The 16655-nt window shown below is 32.7% G+C and overlaps 1 protein-coding gene across 7 annotated transcripts in view; it reads right to left on the reverse strand.

Moving 5' to 3' along the window:
* The window catches only part of FNBP1L (formin binding protein 1 like), a 103214-nt gene that overhangs the window by 10394 nt on the left and 76165 nt on the right, over positions 1 to 16655 (reverse strand). For 4 of the 7 annotated variants that reach the window (XM_032423447.1, XM_032423452.1, XM_032423438.1 and 1 more), the window contains exons 7-13: positions 15842 to 15970; positions 13904 to 14050; positions 11540 to 11743; positions 9983 to 10141; positions 5329 to 5343; positions 2708 to 2817; positions 32 to 164 (exon numbers count right to left, since the gene is read on the reverse strand). In XM_032423447.1, coding sequence (XP_032279338.1) covers positions 32 to 164; positions 2708 to 2817; positions 5329 to 5343; positions 9983 to 10141; positions 11540 to 11743; positions 13904 to 14050; positions 15842 to 15970 — 897 coding nt within the window. The remainder of the gene's footprint in view (positions 1 to 31; positions 165 to 2707; positions 2818 to 5328; positions 5344 to 9982; positions 10142 to 11539; positions 11744 to 13903; positions 14051 to 15841; positions 15971 to 16655) is intronic. The other 3 variants (XM_032423481.1, XM_032423490.1, XM_032423471.1) reach the window with 2 other exon arrangements.

The following is a 16655-nucleotide window of genomic DNA, read 5'->3' on the forward strand; positions in this document are numbered from 1 at the left end:
AACTTAGACAACTGCAAAACAATAAATATACCTCATTCTTGTGGATTTCCATTCGCAGGCGGTCAATGTTATTCATGGTCTCCGCTAATTTAGGCTGCAAACTCCCTGGATCCCCCATTTGTGGATTTTTCTCATACACATCTTTCATTTTGTTGAGTGCTTCTCTGGAAATGGGAAAGAAGTCACAGAATTAAATATTCACTTCATATATGAATTCCCAGATATAAGAGTTTCATTTGATTTTGGCGACTCTCACGTAAGCTAATCTTAAAAGAGTCCTATCTCTTTAAATTTAATCAAACATTACCTGCTTAAAGATAATCTGCATAAAGATGATAATGTATATAGAGTTAGGGATTTATGGAGAGTCTTTTAAAATATTTGGAATAAAAAAATAGACTTCTCATTTCTTGCTTCTCATTTATGAGATTTTATACATATAGTATATATACTGCATATATGTATATTGTGTGTGTATGTGTATATATATATTACATGTGCCTTTGTATATATAGGTTTAATCAAGGCCTGGAAAAATATTCCTCAATATTCTTAAATTCATGTCCCAAATCAAATTCATTATGCCCCCATGTAGCCATACATTCCCCAGTGTGCCTCATCTTAAATCATAGCATCTTTGTCCTCCCACTCAACCATGCTAGAAATAGGAATGCCATCTTTCACTTGCCCCTCTCACAGTTCATTCATCTCCTCTTCATTTCTCTTATCATATCACTGCTGGTAATCTCAATCAGCACTCTGTAACTCCCTCTAACATCTGAAAATTGTTGACTAACACTCTTAATATTCTTTTCCTTCTTCATTCCTGGAGGTTACATTTTCTTTTCCCTTCTCACCTCTACTGTCTCATCTCCTTCCCTACCTCTGTTCAAACTTTAAATGTGTGTTACATAAAATGACAAAGGTTTCTTCTCACCTCATCCTACACTCGTTTTTGAAAATCATCTCTTCTTGTTTTTTTCTAGTTTTATTGAGATATAATTGACTCTTATTATCTTCAGAGGATACTCAAATATCTCCAGTCTTCTTTCTTTCCTAAGTTCTAGACACCCTGAACAAGTATCCTTTTTGTGGTCCGTCTACTGCCATGTTTTTTTAAATTTTGTGCTCTTTGTTGATTTTTCTTTTTAAAATAAGCCCTTAAGTGTAGTGAAGTATTGTCTAGTGTTTCTAAGTGCAAGAAGGCTGTGAGGTGCCTTATGGAGAAAATGTATGTGGTTAGATAGGTTTTGTTCACACATGAATTATAGCGCTATTGGCCTTGAGTTCAAAGTTAATGAATCAACAGTATATATTAAATTATGTGTCTTCAAACAGAAACACACATAAAACAAGGTTATAATCTGGGCACCTGTGTGGCTCAGTGGGTTAAGCATCCAATTCCTGATTTCAGCTCAGGTCATGATCTCAGGGTCCTGGGATCAAGCCCTGTGTTGGGCTCCATGCTCAGCTGGGAGTCTTCTTGAGATTTCTCTCTCCCTCTCCTTCTGTCCCTCCCCCCACTCACTCTCTCTCAAATAAATAAAATCTTAAAAAAAAAACAAGGTTATAATCAATCAGTTGATGAAAATGTGACCAGAGGCTAAATGGAGCCTAAACCTGTTATTTTCCATTTTAGTTTTCACTAATTCAGTGTTCACAGTGACTTTATAGAACATAACTACTACAAATAATGAGAATCGACTATATTACAATATTTATGATTAAGCATCCTATCATACCTGATGTAAAATTCTTAAGATCAAAATTGAATCACTTCTACATCTGAAACTAAAGTGACATTGTGTGTCAACTATACTTCAGTAACAAGAAAAACAAAACACTAAATCTGGAATAAAACTGCCTGAGCTGCAAAAAAACAAAAACAACCCCCCCGCAAAAACCTTCAATCACTCATGCTACAGTTTAAGCTCCAATTTTATCTTCAGTATAAAATCAGATAGTAGGGCACCGATTCACTCTAATAACCCTTTATTCATAACTATCTCTTCATGAAAACAAAATTGAACTAAAGGACACTTTTATAAAATTGAAAAAAATTGGGGCGCCTGGGTGGCTCAGTCGGTTAAGCAGCGGCCTTAGGTGCAGGTCATGATCCTAAGGTCCTGGGATCGAGCCCCACATCCGGCTCCCTGCTCAGCGGAGAGCCTGCTTCTCCCTCTCCCTCTGCCTGCCACCCTGCCTACTTGTGCTCTCTGTCGAATAAGTAAAATCTTTAAAAAAAAAATTGGAAAAAATTACAGCTATGAACCAATGCTATAAGTAATCAAGTATTGTTTGCCAACACATTTGCTGCAAACAAAATAATTATAGCTTTAGGTTTCTACTGAACTCAATTTATATATCGGAGCAAAATGAAATGGATCAAAGTATAAGAGATGGCTAGTGTTGGTGAAACTATTCTTGATAATCAATCATCAAACTATTTTGTAATATTAGGGAAAGCATAAATATAGACTATTGGCATCCAACAGGTAATCTGCAACCTAAGAAACTAACATTTCATTTTGATCTGTGATATGGCAACCATAAAATTTTTCAAAGTTTAGGAGTTTATTTTTCCCTCAAAAGATATGTCAATTAGGATATATGATTTTTAAACCTTTTATACATCACATTTAAACACATTATTCAAAGTCGACCCCTTAAGGAGTAATATGGTAGAAAAGACTTAATGGAAAAATACTTTTGGTCTGATTCTTTTTGTAGTTCTCTGTTAAGTTCATCGATACGCTGCTGCAGCTTTTTACGTCTCTGTTCTGGTGGCAGATGACTGAAATCTTCTAATGCTGGGCCCTGAAAAGGGAATCTAAATCATTATAAAAGACATCTTCAGGAAATTTTATTTTTTAAATACACCCACTATAAAATAAAAATACATATCAATTTTAAGTTTAATTTCAAATTAGCCCCCAAACAACCCTTTTTAAGAAGAAATCTAAACAGATATGTATGTATGTTAATTAAAACAACTGTATTGAAGAAAGAGCTCAAATTCCAGTGAGTTTATAAAATCATGAAAAAGAACAGGTAAAAATATAACCAGATAAAGAAAATTGGTAATGACCACTATCACATTATTTTCAGGTCTTGGCAGTTAAAATAAATACATATGAACCTTCTTACAGCAACAACAACAAAATGGAAACACATAACATTTCTCACCTATACAAATTATTGTTTTATAGATAACATCACATTGCCAAATCAAATATTGCAAATGTTGATTGCAAATATGAAAAGTTTATACAAATAAGCAACTTACCTCATGAAGATAATCTAATTGGTGAAATAGTTTAATATTGCATAGTCTTCCAATGATTACATTTATTAAGCCACTCCTTAGAACCAAACATTACGTGATTATTAAAAAACAAAAGGCAGAACTATCCACTGTGTGAAATGTAAGAAATTAGTCTAATAAGGAGTTTATTTTCAATTATCCTTTTGTACAACCTAATAACATTTCTCCGTTATTCCTGAAAGAAAGATATAATCCAAAAAAAGATGGGATCCTTCTTTAGGAATGCTTGATGTTTGAAAATTTTTTAATGTTTTAATAGTCAAGAAACTATCATTTAAGAAAAAGCACTAGTATTTAGATGTAAACTTCTGATTCAAATTATGTCTTTCTCATCTTAAATGTTAATCATGTCACTCTTATTTATCTTATTAGAGCTTACACAACAGAGACAATATTAGCAACTACTGATTCCATTTACTATAAACCCATATTTACATAAGTTTTATACACTCCAAAAACTGATGACATTTTTCTTTTGGTGATTTTAGGAATATGCCAGTTCAATTTTTCAAGTATTGTTGAAATGAAATGCATCTTTGTTCTCTGGGCCACTTATGCCTATAACATATGCTAAGTAGCTTTATTTCGCCATCTATAAAATGCTTCCCTGACTTTTAAAAAACTCACTTTTAGGATAGAGCCAGGACCAAAGGTAACATTTAATTAATAATTAGAATCTCCAGAATTTTCCCCAAGTGGCCTACACATTATGGATATTTAACAAGCTTGCCTTAAATAAAGCAGGGCATCTTGTCTAAGTGGCTTTTGTTTTTTAATCTACCAGGTAGCAGAAATAAGAATCTGTCAATCAACTAAATCTGACCTAAATAAATGAATGGCAGAATTTCCTAATTCTGATGGGAATTTAGTGGTCAATTATTAATGTAAGTTGTCAGATTTAATCTAATTTCTGGTACAGGTTTTGAAAACTATTATATATGTGCCAAAGATAAAACTTCATAATTTATATTTTTAAAAATATTTCTTAAAATTCTGAAAAACTATTTATTGAAGTAAAGAAATATATTTCAATGTGTTTTTTGGTAGTATTACAATAAACTCATAATTACCTATAAGTAAACCTTCCAGATTTCCACTTATCCCTAATTAAACCTTGTTCTCAAATTTATTAACAGTGGATACCTAGGCATTTCTGATATCCCATTTTGACATTATAACCTGTTCTTTTACAGATTATGAGAATTAAACACTCTACTTCCTATGGATATAAAGACCTCTGAGGCATTTAACAACTTTTCCTACTACAAGGGAATTAATTTCTAAAAGGCTAGCCTGCAAGTCTGAAAAAAAGTGGTCTGAAAGAGAGTGGTCTATTTTCCAAAAATAAGAAACTATGCAAGCACCCAAAGATTTGGGGGTTAGGTCTTCACAATGTAGTTCCATTAATGTGTTCAAATGTATAAAGGACCATCACACACATACACTCACACACATATATTGCGCGCACGTGCGCACACACACACACACACAAAATATTTAGGTTATGTGTGCTTTTATTCCCATTCAGTAGTACAGAAGAAGAAAGCACTGACTCTCTAATGAAATTAGTAGGAAATTTTCTTTCTGTTTTGAAAATCTAATGATTCCTGTGGTAAACTACGAATAAAAATTTATACAATCTTTTTAAAAGAAAAATCATTTTTAATTTTCATTCTGTAAAAATATGAACTTTTTGTTCTATCATGTAACTTTTAAAAATAATGATTAACTATAATTTTACGCTCTGTAACATGACAAAGACTCCACTCAATAACATTTAAGAACGTAATGGGTTGATTACAGTTAATCACGTTATTTTTGAATTTTATGACATCAAGAAGTACTGGCATATATTGGACTATGGAATAAATTATAAAAAGAAAAGACGCATACAAGGTGAAAATGTGGGGTTGTACCTTACCACTTATTTTGAATTAAAAAAAAACAATGTTTTGAAATTATTTAATGTTGGCACAGTATATAGATCAGCACATAAGGCTTACCATCTTCACCGACCACTGAATAGTTCAATGGAAAACAGAAAGAAATGGTAAATTATTCACATGAAATCATAATACAAAGATGCAATAACTTATACTTTTTTTTTTTACAGTATTAAAATAAATATGAACATTTCACAATCCAAACAATTATGCCAGAAAAACAATTTTAAGCACATTTTGGGGAAAGTAAATTACTTGCAAAAGAAAAAAAAATACACTGACGATAATGGGCAGATATTTTCTAAATGCAACTAAAACTCAAAAGTAAATAGAAATCATTTGATCAGTAATCATTTATTTTCTTTAAAAGATAATTTTTTCCTTAAGTGGATTCACTTATATAGCTCTTTATTCTCAAAATACTAATATTTGAAGAGCTGAATATAAAGATCTAATATGAGCCATTTAAAAGAAATCTTATATGAAGTATTAAAAAATGAAAGGCTCTTCCCAATGCATTAAACAAAACACCATCAAAGGAATTTTTATAGTTCAAAATACTATTTTGAATTTAAATATGTCAAGGGTAGATAAGGGTAACATTTCTACTTTAGTTTTAAGGCTTTTTTTTTTTTTTTTAAAGAAAATTACATTATCAAAATAATAGAGTCACCCAGATTCAAGTTTCCCATACATATTTCCTAATAGACACAACTATATGGGGTGAATGTTGTTTTGAAGATAGAGCTTCTATTTTTCAAATTTTATTCTGAAATCCATATGCTCAATAAGCAACACTAAAAATATAATGCCAATTTTTAGAAAACTGGATAAAATTTCTTTCTGAAAATATGAAATGACATAGCCAAAGTGCTCTCATACAGTATATATACCACTAGTATATATAACCCACATTACGTGGGTTAGCAGGACTCTGCAACTGACATCGCATCTATCAAGCATCCCCAGTAAACACGTGTGCACACATGTGCACGCTTATGCACACACACGCACACACACACACACACCCCTTGAGATCCATAATATGCAATACAGCTTTACAAAGTTAATCTTCACATTCATTGTGCTTGGTTCGCAACCTCTAAAATTTATTTTTTCCTATTTTCTAAATCGTGATGTTTTAAAGAAGGTGGGGGGGGGGGATGTCAGGTAGAATTTCACATAAAAAATTTGAACTTTAATAAATAACTGACAAAAATATCTACCCCTTATCTCCAATGAATTAGCTATATATATTGATGGTTATGATGATAAGAAAGATGACATTTACTATCCATTATCTTTCCAAATTAAGCTTAACATTCTTTAGACTGTCAGTAGTTTCAGGGAACAAAACCACAACTTATTTTGGTATCACAAAATTCCTGATAAAAAGATTAAAAAGATTAAATTTTTAAAAGATATTCACGATCTTCTTTAATGTTATTAATACAAAATTATACAGAGCACAAGAAACAAAATATGTGAAGTATTTGAATTTATCTTTTATAATTCTCCCCAGCTAAGTTTCTAAGTGAAATAAAAATTATTTTTCCAGTTTCTATATTTTAAAGAAAACATTAAGATGATTATAACTGAAGTATCAAATGTTTGTTTTTAGTTAATCTAGTTTCCAATTAGAAAATTAATTTATAGTTCAATAACCGTAGATTTGGGGATACAAAAAACTCAAGTTCTTTGTAAAAATATTAGAAATACATTAAAATATTTTTTAAGTAATTCATGTTCAATGCATAAATATCTTACTCTCATAAACAATTATCACGTACCTATAACTAGAATATTTCACACCCCCACACCTTAATAAATACACAAAGGAACTAAACAGGAAATCAGGCAACTATAATTATTAGATGTATTTCATTTAAAGATAGGAAAATCCTGATAACTGTATTCTGAACAAATAAAAGCTTACAAATATGACTCCTGGTTTTCCAGACCATGAATAATTTAGACAGAAAACATGGACTTACTATTGCTAGATAAATCTTTCCCCCAAAAAAGAATTACACAGAATCTCAAATGAAATAGTTATAGAGTAAAATATTTGTTTCTATATGAAGTAGTTAATTTTAGGTGTGTACCAAATACCCCTTAATGGTTAGATCTTGATGTCACAGAAGGAAATTATACACCACCAGCCCTCAGTAAAGTCTACTGGTCAAAAACATCAGTCCAATATAACATTTCTCATATCCTTAAAAATATTAGGAACTATACATACTAGGTTTCTTTAAAAAAAAAAAAAAAAAAGGAAAGAAAAAGAAATAATTTCTTAGACAAGCCAAAGTAGGTATTTAGGCAAACAATGTAGCAAACATAGTTCAAAACAAGAGTTTCTGATTTGAACAGCAACTCATCAGCTTTAAGAAACCTTAAGACTTACTTTGTAAGCTTAACGGACTGACTTGTAAATCCATGTTTAAAAAAAAAAAACTGGTCTCTTAAAGCTTCTCTTCTTTTTGGATTTTTCTACATTGAGAAAATTCTTCAGTGGCAGAAAAATATCTCTACAGGTTAATTTTGAAATAGAATCTGATAAACGACCAAATACCAATCAAAATGAAAAATTTCTCAAAGCCAAGGTTGTAATAAACTTTCTTTTCTGCTCTATCCTCTAATCCCCTACAATCCATTTACCTGTCATATTTTCTACCTTGCATATTGCTTTTTTCGTTTGGTATGATAACTAATAACAAGAGGAGGAAGACTTTGGCCTTCTGGAACTGCCCGCCCCCCCCGCCCCGAACAATGTACTAATGTTTAAAATTAAAGCAGTAAGTGTAAATAAGACAAATAATGACTAAGCAGATACTTTTAAGTTCTACAGTTTATAAAATTCCACCTATAAACTTATTCAGTAAGAATGAAGAGTCACATATTTAAAATTCTCTTTCCAGGGCTCACAGTTTTAACTTCCTTAACTTTTTTTCACAGAACTACATTTATTTCATATCTCTGTAACTATACCGTGTAGATTACTGTAACTGGGTCTGGTAGACTCAGTGTGTAAGATACATACACAATTACAAAACTATAGCTATAAATAGTAATTTTTCATGATTTATGTAACACATAATATTTAATTAAGTCTAAATCATCATTCAGAATAAAGATGGGAATTCTACCCTCATAACTCAAGCAACAGAAATCCCAAATATGATTTCTTAAAAGTCCTTCAAACAAGTGTTAAGGGCTTTTAAAAATGAACACAGGTTCCCTTAGTGCTTGTAAGTATAATACAGACTTATTTCTAGCGACTTTTCAGAATATCATTAATTTCCTATATCATCATTCACACAGAATTAGGTAAGACAGATGTAAAAATGTTCATGACATTATAGGAAAAAAGGAAGTCCAAAAAAGGACACCATACACTAGAATATGTCTGCTGCATTACTGACATCACTTTGGTTTGTCATATTGTTTTAATGAAAATGCAGAGGATAATGTAATCTTGCCCTAAACAAATATATCTTGTTCTACATGTGGCCAAAAGAGAAACGCAACTAAAGCAATTTGTAGAAAAGGCTACAAAATGTAATAAAACCAGAGAAGGAAGGCTAGACAGAGAAGGAAAGAGAAGACATGAGAAGGAAAGAGGCTAGACAGAGAAGGAAAGAGAAGACATGAAAAAGAGAGAAAGAAGGAAGACAGGGAGGGAGGAGGAGGGACAGTGGGGTTAGAGTGAGCAGCAAGAACAACAGTGAGCCCAACTACAGTATATCACCATTAATGATTAGATTTTTTATGGCACTGATAGACTCGAGTTCTCACCTGTGGGCTTTCAAACCTATGTTTTTCATATGTCCAAACAAATGCTCAAGTTTCATAAATATATCTAAATTATGAGCTATGAATATTACAAGCACAACCTTAAATTCAAATATGAGAAATTAGCTTTACTAACATAATGGAATAACACTAATATTTATCAGTAGTATAATCAGCTGTTGCTAAAAAATGGTTTAATATTTGCTTTTTACTATTCTAAAATTTTTCATTTGCAGAGAATATCTTTAGTTTTAAGTAAACATCAAAGGCTGGCCAATTTTTTTTTAAAAGGAAAAATTCTGGTAAAAAAATACTTTTGTTTTAGTTCAAGAACACAAATTCCATGTAAACATTACTCAATATCTAGTATTTTATAGGCTTTTTAATTTATAAAATACCTACTAATGTATTATCTTACTTTGATCTACAACCCTGATATTTAACATGCCTATCTTTAATTCTTTAACTACTGGAAACTGTTTTTATACTTCTAAAAGTAGGGCAATTAAAATTGAACTTGATTTTTTTTTTATTGTCAACAAAATACTTTATAAATTGGCAGAAGTCATTATTAGTGACAAATTATTGCATGAGTAACTCCAGTGACAAATTACTGAAAGTCTTAAAAATGTAAATACATTACAAGACAATGGTGGACATATGATTTCACATAAACAAAAAAAATAGCTAATATGATTGTACCCAGCACCCTCTTTATAATACCATTCTTTTATGGTTGAGCATTTCAAATGTTATAAAGAGGAGTTATTTTTAACTTGAGGGCAGCTATACTTAATTCTGTGGTGTTTTTAAACTACATATTCACAGGAGAGAGCCTTATAATGAGGGTGGAGAGTATTAAAAGCCACACTACACACACAATAGGCCATCATGCATTTTAACCCATTATTAAACTTACCCCTCTTTTGAGGCTTCTGAAAGAAGGAATTCTGGGCTTCCCTGTTTTTATTTCATTCATACAATAATGCACGGGCTCAATGGAGAATGTGAGAAACTGGGACCCATTAGGAGTACTGGATGTGAATAAACTAGTAGGGGTTAAGGGTGGGGACTGTGGCTAATATGGAAATAAAGAAAGGAATCAATAAGCCAAATGTGCATAGTTTTTTCCTAAATGAAAATTCTATTTTTGGCAACATACTTTTCACAAAATAAAACTCAAAGTTTTCTATAAAAATAAGAGAATTAACATAGTCTTGCCAAAACTGTCATTTTAAAAGTCAAATTTACTTTTAAAAATGTACCATTTCATTTGATCACTTTTTACAAGCTGACATTAAAAATATAGAGTACACAAATTATAATGTTAGAGAGAGCAATATGACCTACATAAAAAAATTCTCTTCTGGTTTCTAGAATATTAGCACTACCTAACTGGTTATACTTAACCTGTACTTGTCAGAGATAAAGGTGGCAGCTACAGGTAAAGTTATCCAAACAGGTAAGTCTACTAAAATATTAAAATTGCAACTGATTATTATCACAAATAGACAAATTTCATTACATTTGTGGTTTTTCTCTCAGACCATTTCTATTTCATCTTCATTACACCTCATTTTTTTTAAAAAAACTGAGTAGTCCTTGTTTTTCTAAGCTCTCCTATCTACTTTAAGTCTCACCTTTCAACTTCTCACCTGGAAAATATTAAAAGCATGAATAATGGAGTTAATTCTAAGTGCACTTCTAAAGATATTTATAGGTATATTATAATTTGAGTTAAATTTATCTACATTCTTGTGTCAAGAGCAGAAAAATGAATTACAATCGTGTATTTTAATAGAGCATATCAGATTAAAAGTACATATCTATTCTCAAACTAGATAGACACTGTTATAATCACTAAATTGGTAAGATTAAGAACTCATCTATTCCATTTGCTCATCTGCAGAGCCAGATTTATCTAACATATACAACACATCAAAAAATGGATTCCAACAAGAAGAGTGAGGATCTCTTAGTAAACTAGAGACTTTTTAAACTTCAAATAACCACAAACATTGAGCCCTTCCCATTAAATATTCACATGGATGATAAAAATAACCTTATTGGTATAATCTGTAAGACCTAATGTGACATTTATTATTGCTATGGTCAATCATTCATTCTAATAGAGAAACTGCAATTTTAGTGGTCTTATAGTTAGATCATAATGATTCCTTAGAAATTCTGATTGGAAACTACAAACAAGTGAAATTTCAAAAGCATACAATTCAAGAGATATTAACAACTATTTAATATTTTTACTTATCAAGTGGTGTTCAAATGTTAAATCCAGAAATAATTTTTACTATTAAGATACAAAACAGTTTCTAATAAGTGAAAAGTTAACTGAATCATTCAAATAAAAATGCTTATTCTCTATTAATAGTAAGCCATTATCCAATCAACACCTACATTGATTTAAATGACACGCTAAAACAAAATTATTAGCATAGAAGAATTTTATGACTTTTACCTTTGGCTTTTTTCCAAAGAGCCACAACTTGCCCTTGGCCTTTCCTACTGTGGTTTTGGCATCCGTCTTCCCACTTTCCTGTTTGGATGCACTGATAGTCCCATCAGAAATGGTTCTATAAATATGCTGACTGTAATCTTCAAATGGGAAGTCTCCTGGAGGTTCAAATCCAGACTTGAAGGAGTCTACTACCATTTGAGAGTCCTACACATATGAAACATGTTTTTAAAACCATTTTATTTATTTTTAATACCATTAGCTTTTAAAACTTTATTCAAGAAAACAAAAATTTAAAGGAAATAATTCTATAGTTATCATTAAAGGTTTAAAGTGAATAATTTGTCCCTGTGGATTAGTAATAAACCTTAAATATTTTAATCCCAATAAAGATACTAATTTATAATCAAATTAACACATTATTAATTTGTAATATTCATGAATGTTTTTATTTCATAGCTTCAACCCACTGAAATTCATCTGAGGACAAGGATAAGTAAGATCTAACTGACAAAAGGAACACAGGAAGAGGTTATTCTCATGTAGAAATTCTAAGAAGTTTCAAAGGAAAAGGGCTTTTTGTTTACAGGATATCTACAAAGAAGATGATCTTTGGAACAGGGGAAAGGACATCTAATTGTAAGACAGAGTAAGAAACGAGTACAAAAGGCTTTCATTCATCCAAAAGGGGAAAGGATAAACAAAATATCTTAAAGACATACTCGGGACTGTTAACCAAGCAACAGAGAAAGATCTCACAAACAGTATTAAATACAAAAGGCAACTTAAAAAATATAAAGTTCAGTATTATTTCCCTAAAACTTTAAAACTCACCTAACTACTGTATGTTGTCTTTGGACATACCTACCACTATCCCAGCGTTAGCTACTGACAGCTTAAGCTCATTATTTTCACACAGAATACTTTATCTCTACAAACTCCTCCCAACCCGACCCCTAACCACTTCTCTTTTATTGCCTATTTCTGTTAATTGTGCATTTTGCCTATCATTTCGTCAAAAGTTATCCATAAGTCACACCTCAGTTTTGTCATTAATGCCACCCCTACCAATCATTCACTAAAGGGTAAGAAGAATGAGAAAGGAGAAGGGACATAACTATATTTGTAATCTTGGATCCAGCCATACTGAAATATAAATGTGATCTCTGAATTCCCAATTAAAGAACCCAAAAGTCCTTTTATTTTTTTTTAAAGATTTATTAATTTATTTTGGGGGGGAAGCTGGCGAGTGGGGGGAGGGGCAGAAGAAGAGAATCTTCAAGCAGACTCCCCACTGAGCACGGAGCCAGGGGTCCGGGGCTTGATCCCTGGACCCCAAGATCATGACCTGAGCCTTGAGCGAAACCAAGAGTCTGACACTTAACCAATTGAGCCACCCAGGCACCCCAAAAATCCTTTTATTTTTAAAATTTAAGTTAGAATTCTATGTGTTACAGGAAGGATGCTAATTAATATAATACCAACTTGCTATGAAGACTAAAATATATGGTACATATTTGGTACTCCCCAAACACTGGTTCTCTTCTCTTGTTCTTTCCTCATAATCTCCGTTTCTGCCAACCATCCGTTCTGGTCACTCTATCAACATTTACTGAGAAATGACCAGGTACAAGAGTCTTGCTAGACCTTAATCAAGACAGAATGTGACTGGATATTCTCCCTCAAGGGGAGCAGGGCTATGCTGTTCCTTCTACTCATGACGCCCTTCTTCCTTTTTCCCATGGGCGATTATTCCACACACTACCCATGCTTCAAGTGCCAAGTCTTATACTAAAAGCAATTCTTACAGTAACTCTAGATCTATTTCTTTCTCTTAACTTTCACGAGAGTAAGAATATAATACAGTTTGTAACCCACAGTTCACAGGTTATGTTATACTCTTGGAATAGAACTGAAAATTTAGTGAGGGGAGGAGAAGGATTAGAACTCTTTTCTTTCAGAACAACTAGAATTTTAGTGTTTAGAATGGCTATCTTTAAAGCCCAAATGAAGGGCGCCTGGGTGGCTCAGTCGTTAAGCATCTGCCTTCGGCTCAGGTCATGGTCCCAGGGTCCTGGGATCGAGCCCCGCACAGGGCTCCCTGCTCCGCGGGAAGCCTGTTTCTCCCTCTCCCACTACCCCCTGCTTGTGTTCCCTCTCTCGCTGTGTCTCTGTCAAATAAATAAATAAAATCTTTAAAAAAAAAAAAAGCCCAAAGGAATCCAATCTACTGCCAGACTTCTAAAGAATATAATTTAGAATCAGCTATTCATCAATTACTTCACCCCTTTCCCAATTCATTTCACCAACTCCAGCTGCATACCTAAACCAAATACATTTATTCAAATATAATTATATAGCACTTACTCTTCTTTCATCAACTGATTTTGCAGCGAGAATCATTCCTTCCAAACATTTTGAGATGATAGGAATAACTTTGCGTTCTGAGTCTGCAAATCCTCTGTAACACTCACTGAGTTTAATAGTCCTTCGTTCATCCATTTCTTGTAGTTGCTAATAATCAGAAATTTTAAAAAAAAGGGAATACTGAATTTTCTTTTCATGCTGAAGCAAACACCACCTCCAAATTTAAGGATTCTACAGAAATAGTTACACTGTTGTTAATATCTTTTCAGTGCTACAGACTTACAATACTTAAAACTTGAGACTTGTCATGTAACAAAAGAAAAAAAAATCAGCCTTTTAGCACATCTTAAAACCAGGTGACACTGGTTTTCAAGTATTCTAAAGGCACCCCCTAACAGGCTACCAGCTCCCTACCTCTTACCACCTCTACCTTTCATTCTTCAGTCAGAGCAGTTGTCTATGTGTCCAGGAAAAGCTGCACTTGAAAAGAGAATTCTGATGCCCCCCCCCCTTTTTTAAAGCAACTGGTCTATAACATATATAAATCTGAGACTTCTAAGCCCTTAAGTTAGTTCAGACTACTTTGGTAAGATCTGGCTGGACTAAGGATCCACAGCTGACTGAATATCAACAGGTACTCAGACCTACCAGTCAATCTACAGCTCAGAGTGACTGTTAAAGTATTGGGGACACAAGATGAAAAACAGGAAGCTATATGGTGAAAATGGTACATATAATGGAATCCCCACAATTCAAAAATTCACTAACATATGCCACTAAGAATTATGCTGTGACAAGTGAAGCCAATAACTTAACGGCATTTTTGACACTTAATATTTGCCAATACTACTAAGCCTTTCTTCCTCCTAGGAAGCAGCTACACTGCTCAAATCCCCAAACTCCCATAGCCTTCATACCAGTTTTTCCTAATTACTTCCCGAAGCCTGTGGGTTTGACACCCACATTTTCACAAAGGAACTGCTCCCAGCATTACAAAATGGCAAGACTGCTCCACAGCAAGGTCCAAACAAAAGGATCAAGCCCCCAAACACAGAAAGTGGTTGATCTCCAAGTTAAGGTCTCCCCAGAACATGAAGGCTTAGCTGGAGAGCCTAGAAAAGCACCCAGAGTGAGGACTGGCAGGCTAGATACTCTGGATTAAATGACTGGAATATGATACCCACTCTAGGCCACCACCTCAAACTATGCTCCCTTTGTACTACTAATTTGCTGAAAAAGAAAATATACTTGGGCTCACAACTCTTTCCATATAAGCTCTGCTCTCCCAGACACTACTTTGAACACCGTTTCACCTAAAACCTTTTCTCTTATTTCTTGTCTTTCTAGAACAAGCAGTAACATAACTTAACCATCATGTAAATTCTGGGTTTTTATCTCAGGCTGTTTGGCAACTGTTTATCATCAAGTGATAATGGATGGGATTTGTAAGCAAACTTATAGCCTGAATTACATTTATGATCTGGCAGCTAGGAAGACAAGCAGATAAAAACCGGGCTAGCGAATACATTTCATAAGATTTATTTCTGCCACGTGGAGTAATGCCAATGATTCTGGTATACTGTCAAAAAGCTACATCCCAATTCTTGTCAAGCAGATTACAATGTACAATTCCACTGAATTCCCCCCTATGTCCTAATGCTCAGTGACATGGTATTAAACTTTATCTAGAAAATGTCATTGCTTTAGTGGACTGTTTATTACACTAATAATAAATCTATAGGAAAATCTGTGATTTCAAAGTTAGGAAAAATTTACTTTTCAAATCTATAATCATAAAGGAAGTTCGTATCACTAATCCTGATGACTTACTAGTAAATCTAGAAACATGCTGGTTGATTCCTGAAATTTAAGTTTTACATTTAAAGAATAGTTCTTCCAACTCTAAAACTACATTAATTTCATATACCTAAACTTTACCTTGTAAATCTGAGGAATCACTACGTAGAAATGTTTGTGTTGTTCTCCATTAAAGTTCTGTAACTGTGCTGCATATTCATTTTTATTTTCATCAGCCATATGTGTACGCAGATTCAACTGCTGTTTGGCCTAGAGACAAATTGGTCCAGATCATTACCAACAAAAATAACAACGAAAAAATCATAGTTAATTCGCTTTTCTAAAAGTTACACTAAAACTAGACTTTTTCTAACTATTAATATCATTTAAAATTTAAGGAGATGCTTGCAGATCTTCTGGCCAGAGCACTCACCTCTGCAACATTCTCTTTCTCTTACTGCAATAGTCCTCCCCCTTGCAACAATCTGTTCAAATAAAGTTTCTCCTTACCAAATCCAGATTTTTAAAAATTAAATAAATGACAACATTATGGCTTGACTTGAAATAGGATGCTCTTAATCAGAAGAGAAAAACAGTACAGAAATATTTTAGACAGTTAAAGTTAGTAGTGAAACATTCCTTTAAACATAATCCACTTATATCCAACTAGAACCACAGTGAAATCAAACAATGATAGAACTGTTAATTTTGGATAAAGTAATACTCAACAATGATTTCCATCTCTATACAAAACCAGAAGTACTTTAAAAAATGTTTATTTAGAATACAGTTCTATTCATCTTAAGGTCTTATAGAAATGCTTTTTGACTGAGTCAGGTTAGCATCATCTACACTGATAAGAATGTTAGAACACAAATTTAATGTAAAATCATTAATTCTAGATTTAATGAAGGAGAATCTAAATAAATTTCTCAGTTGTTCTAAAGTAATAAGA

The sequence above is a fragment of the Phoca vitulina genome, unplaced genomic scaffold (genome assembly GCF_004348235.1).
Source record: "Phoca vitulina isolate PV1807 unplaced genomic scaffold, GSC_HSeal_1.0 scaffold2, whole genome shotgun sequence".
Taxonomy (NCBI): domain Eukaryota; kingdom Metazoa; phylum Chordata; class Mammalia; order Carnivora; family Phocidae; genus Phoca; species Phoca vitulina.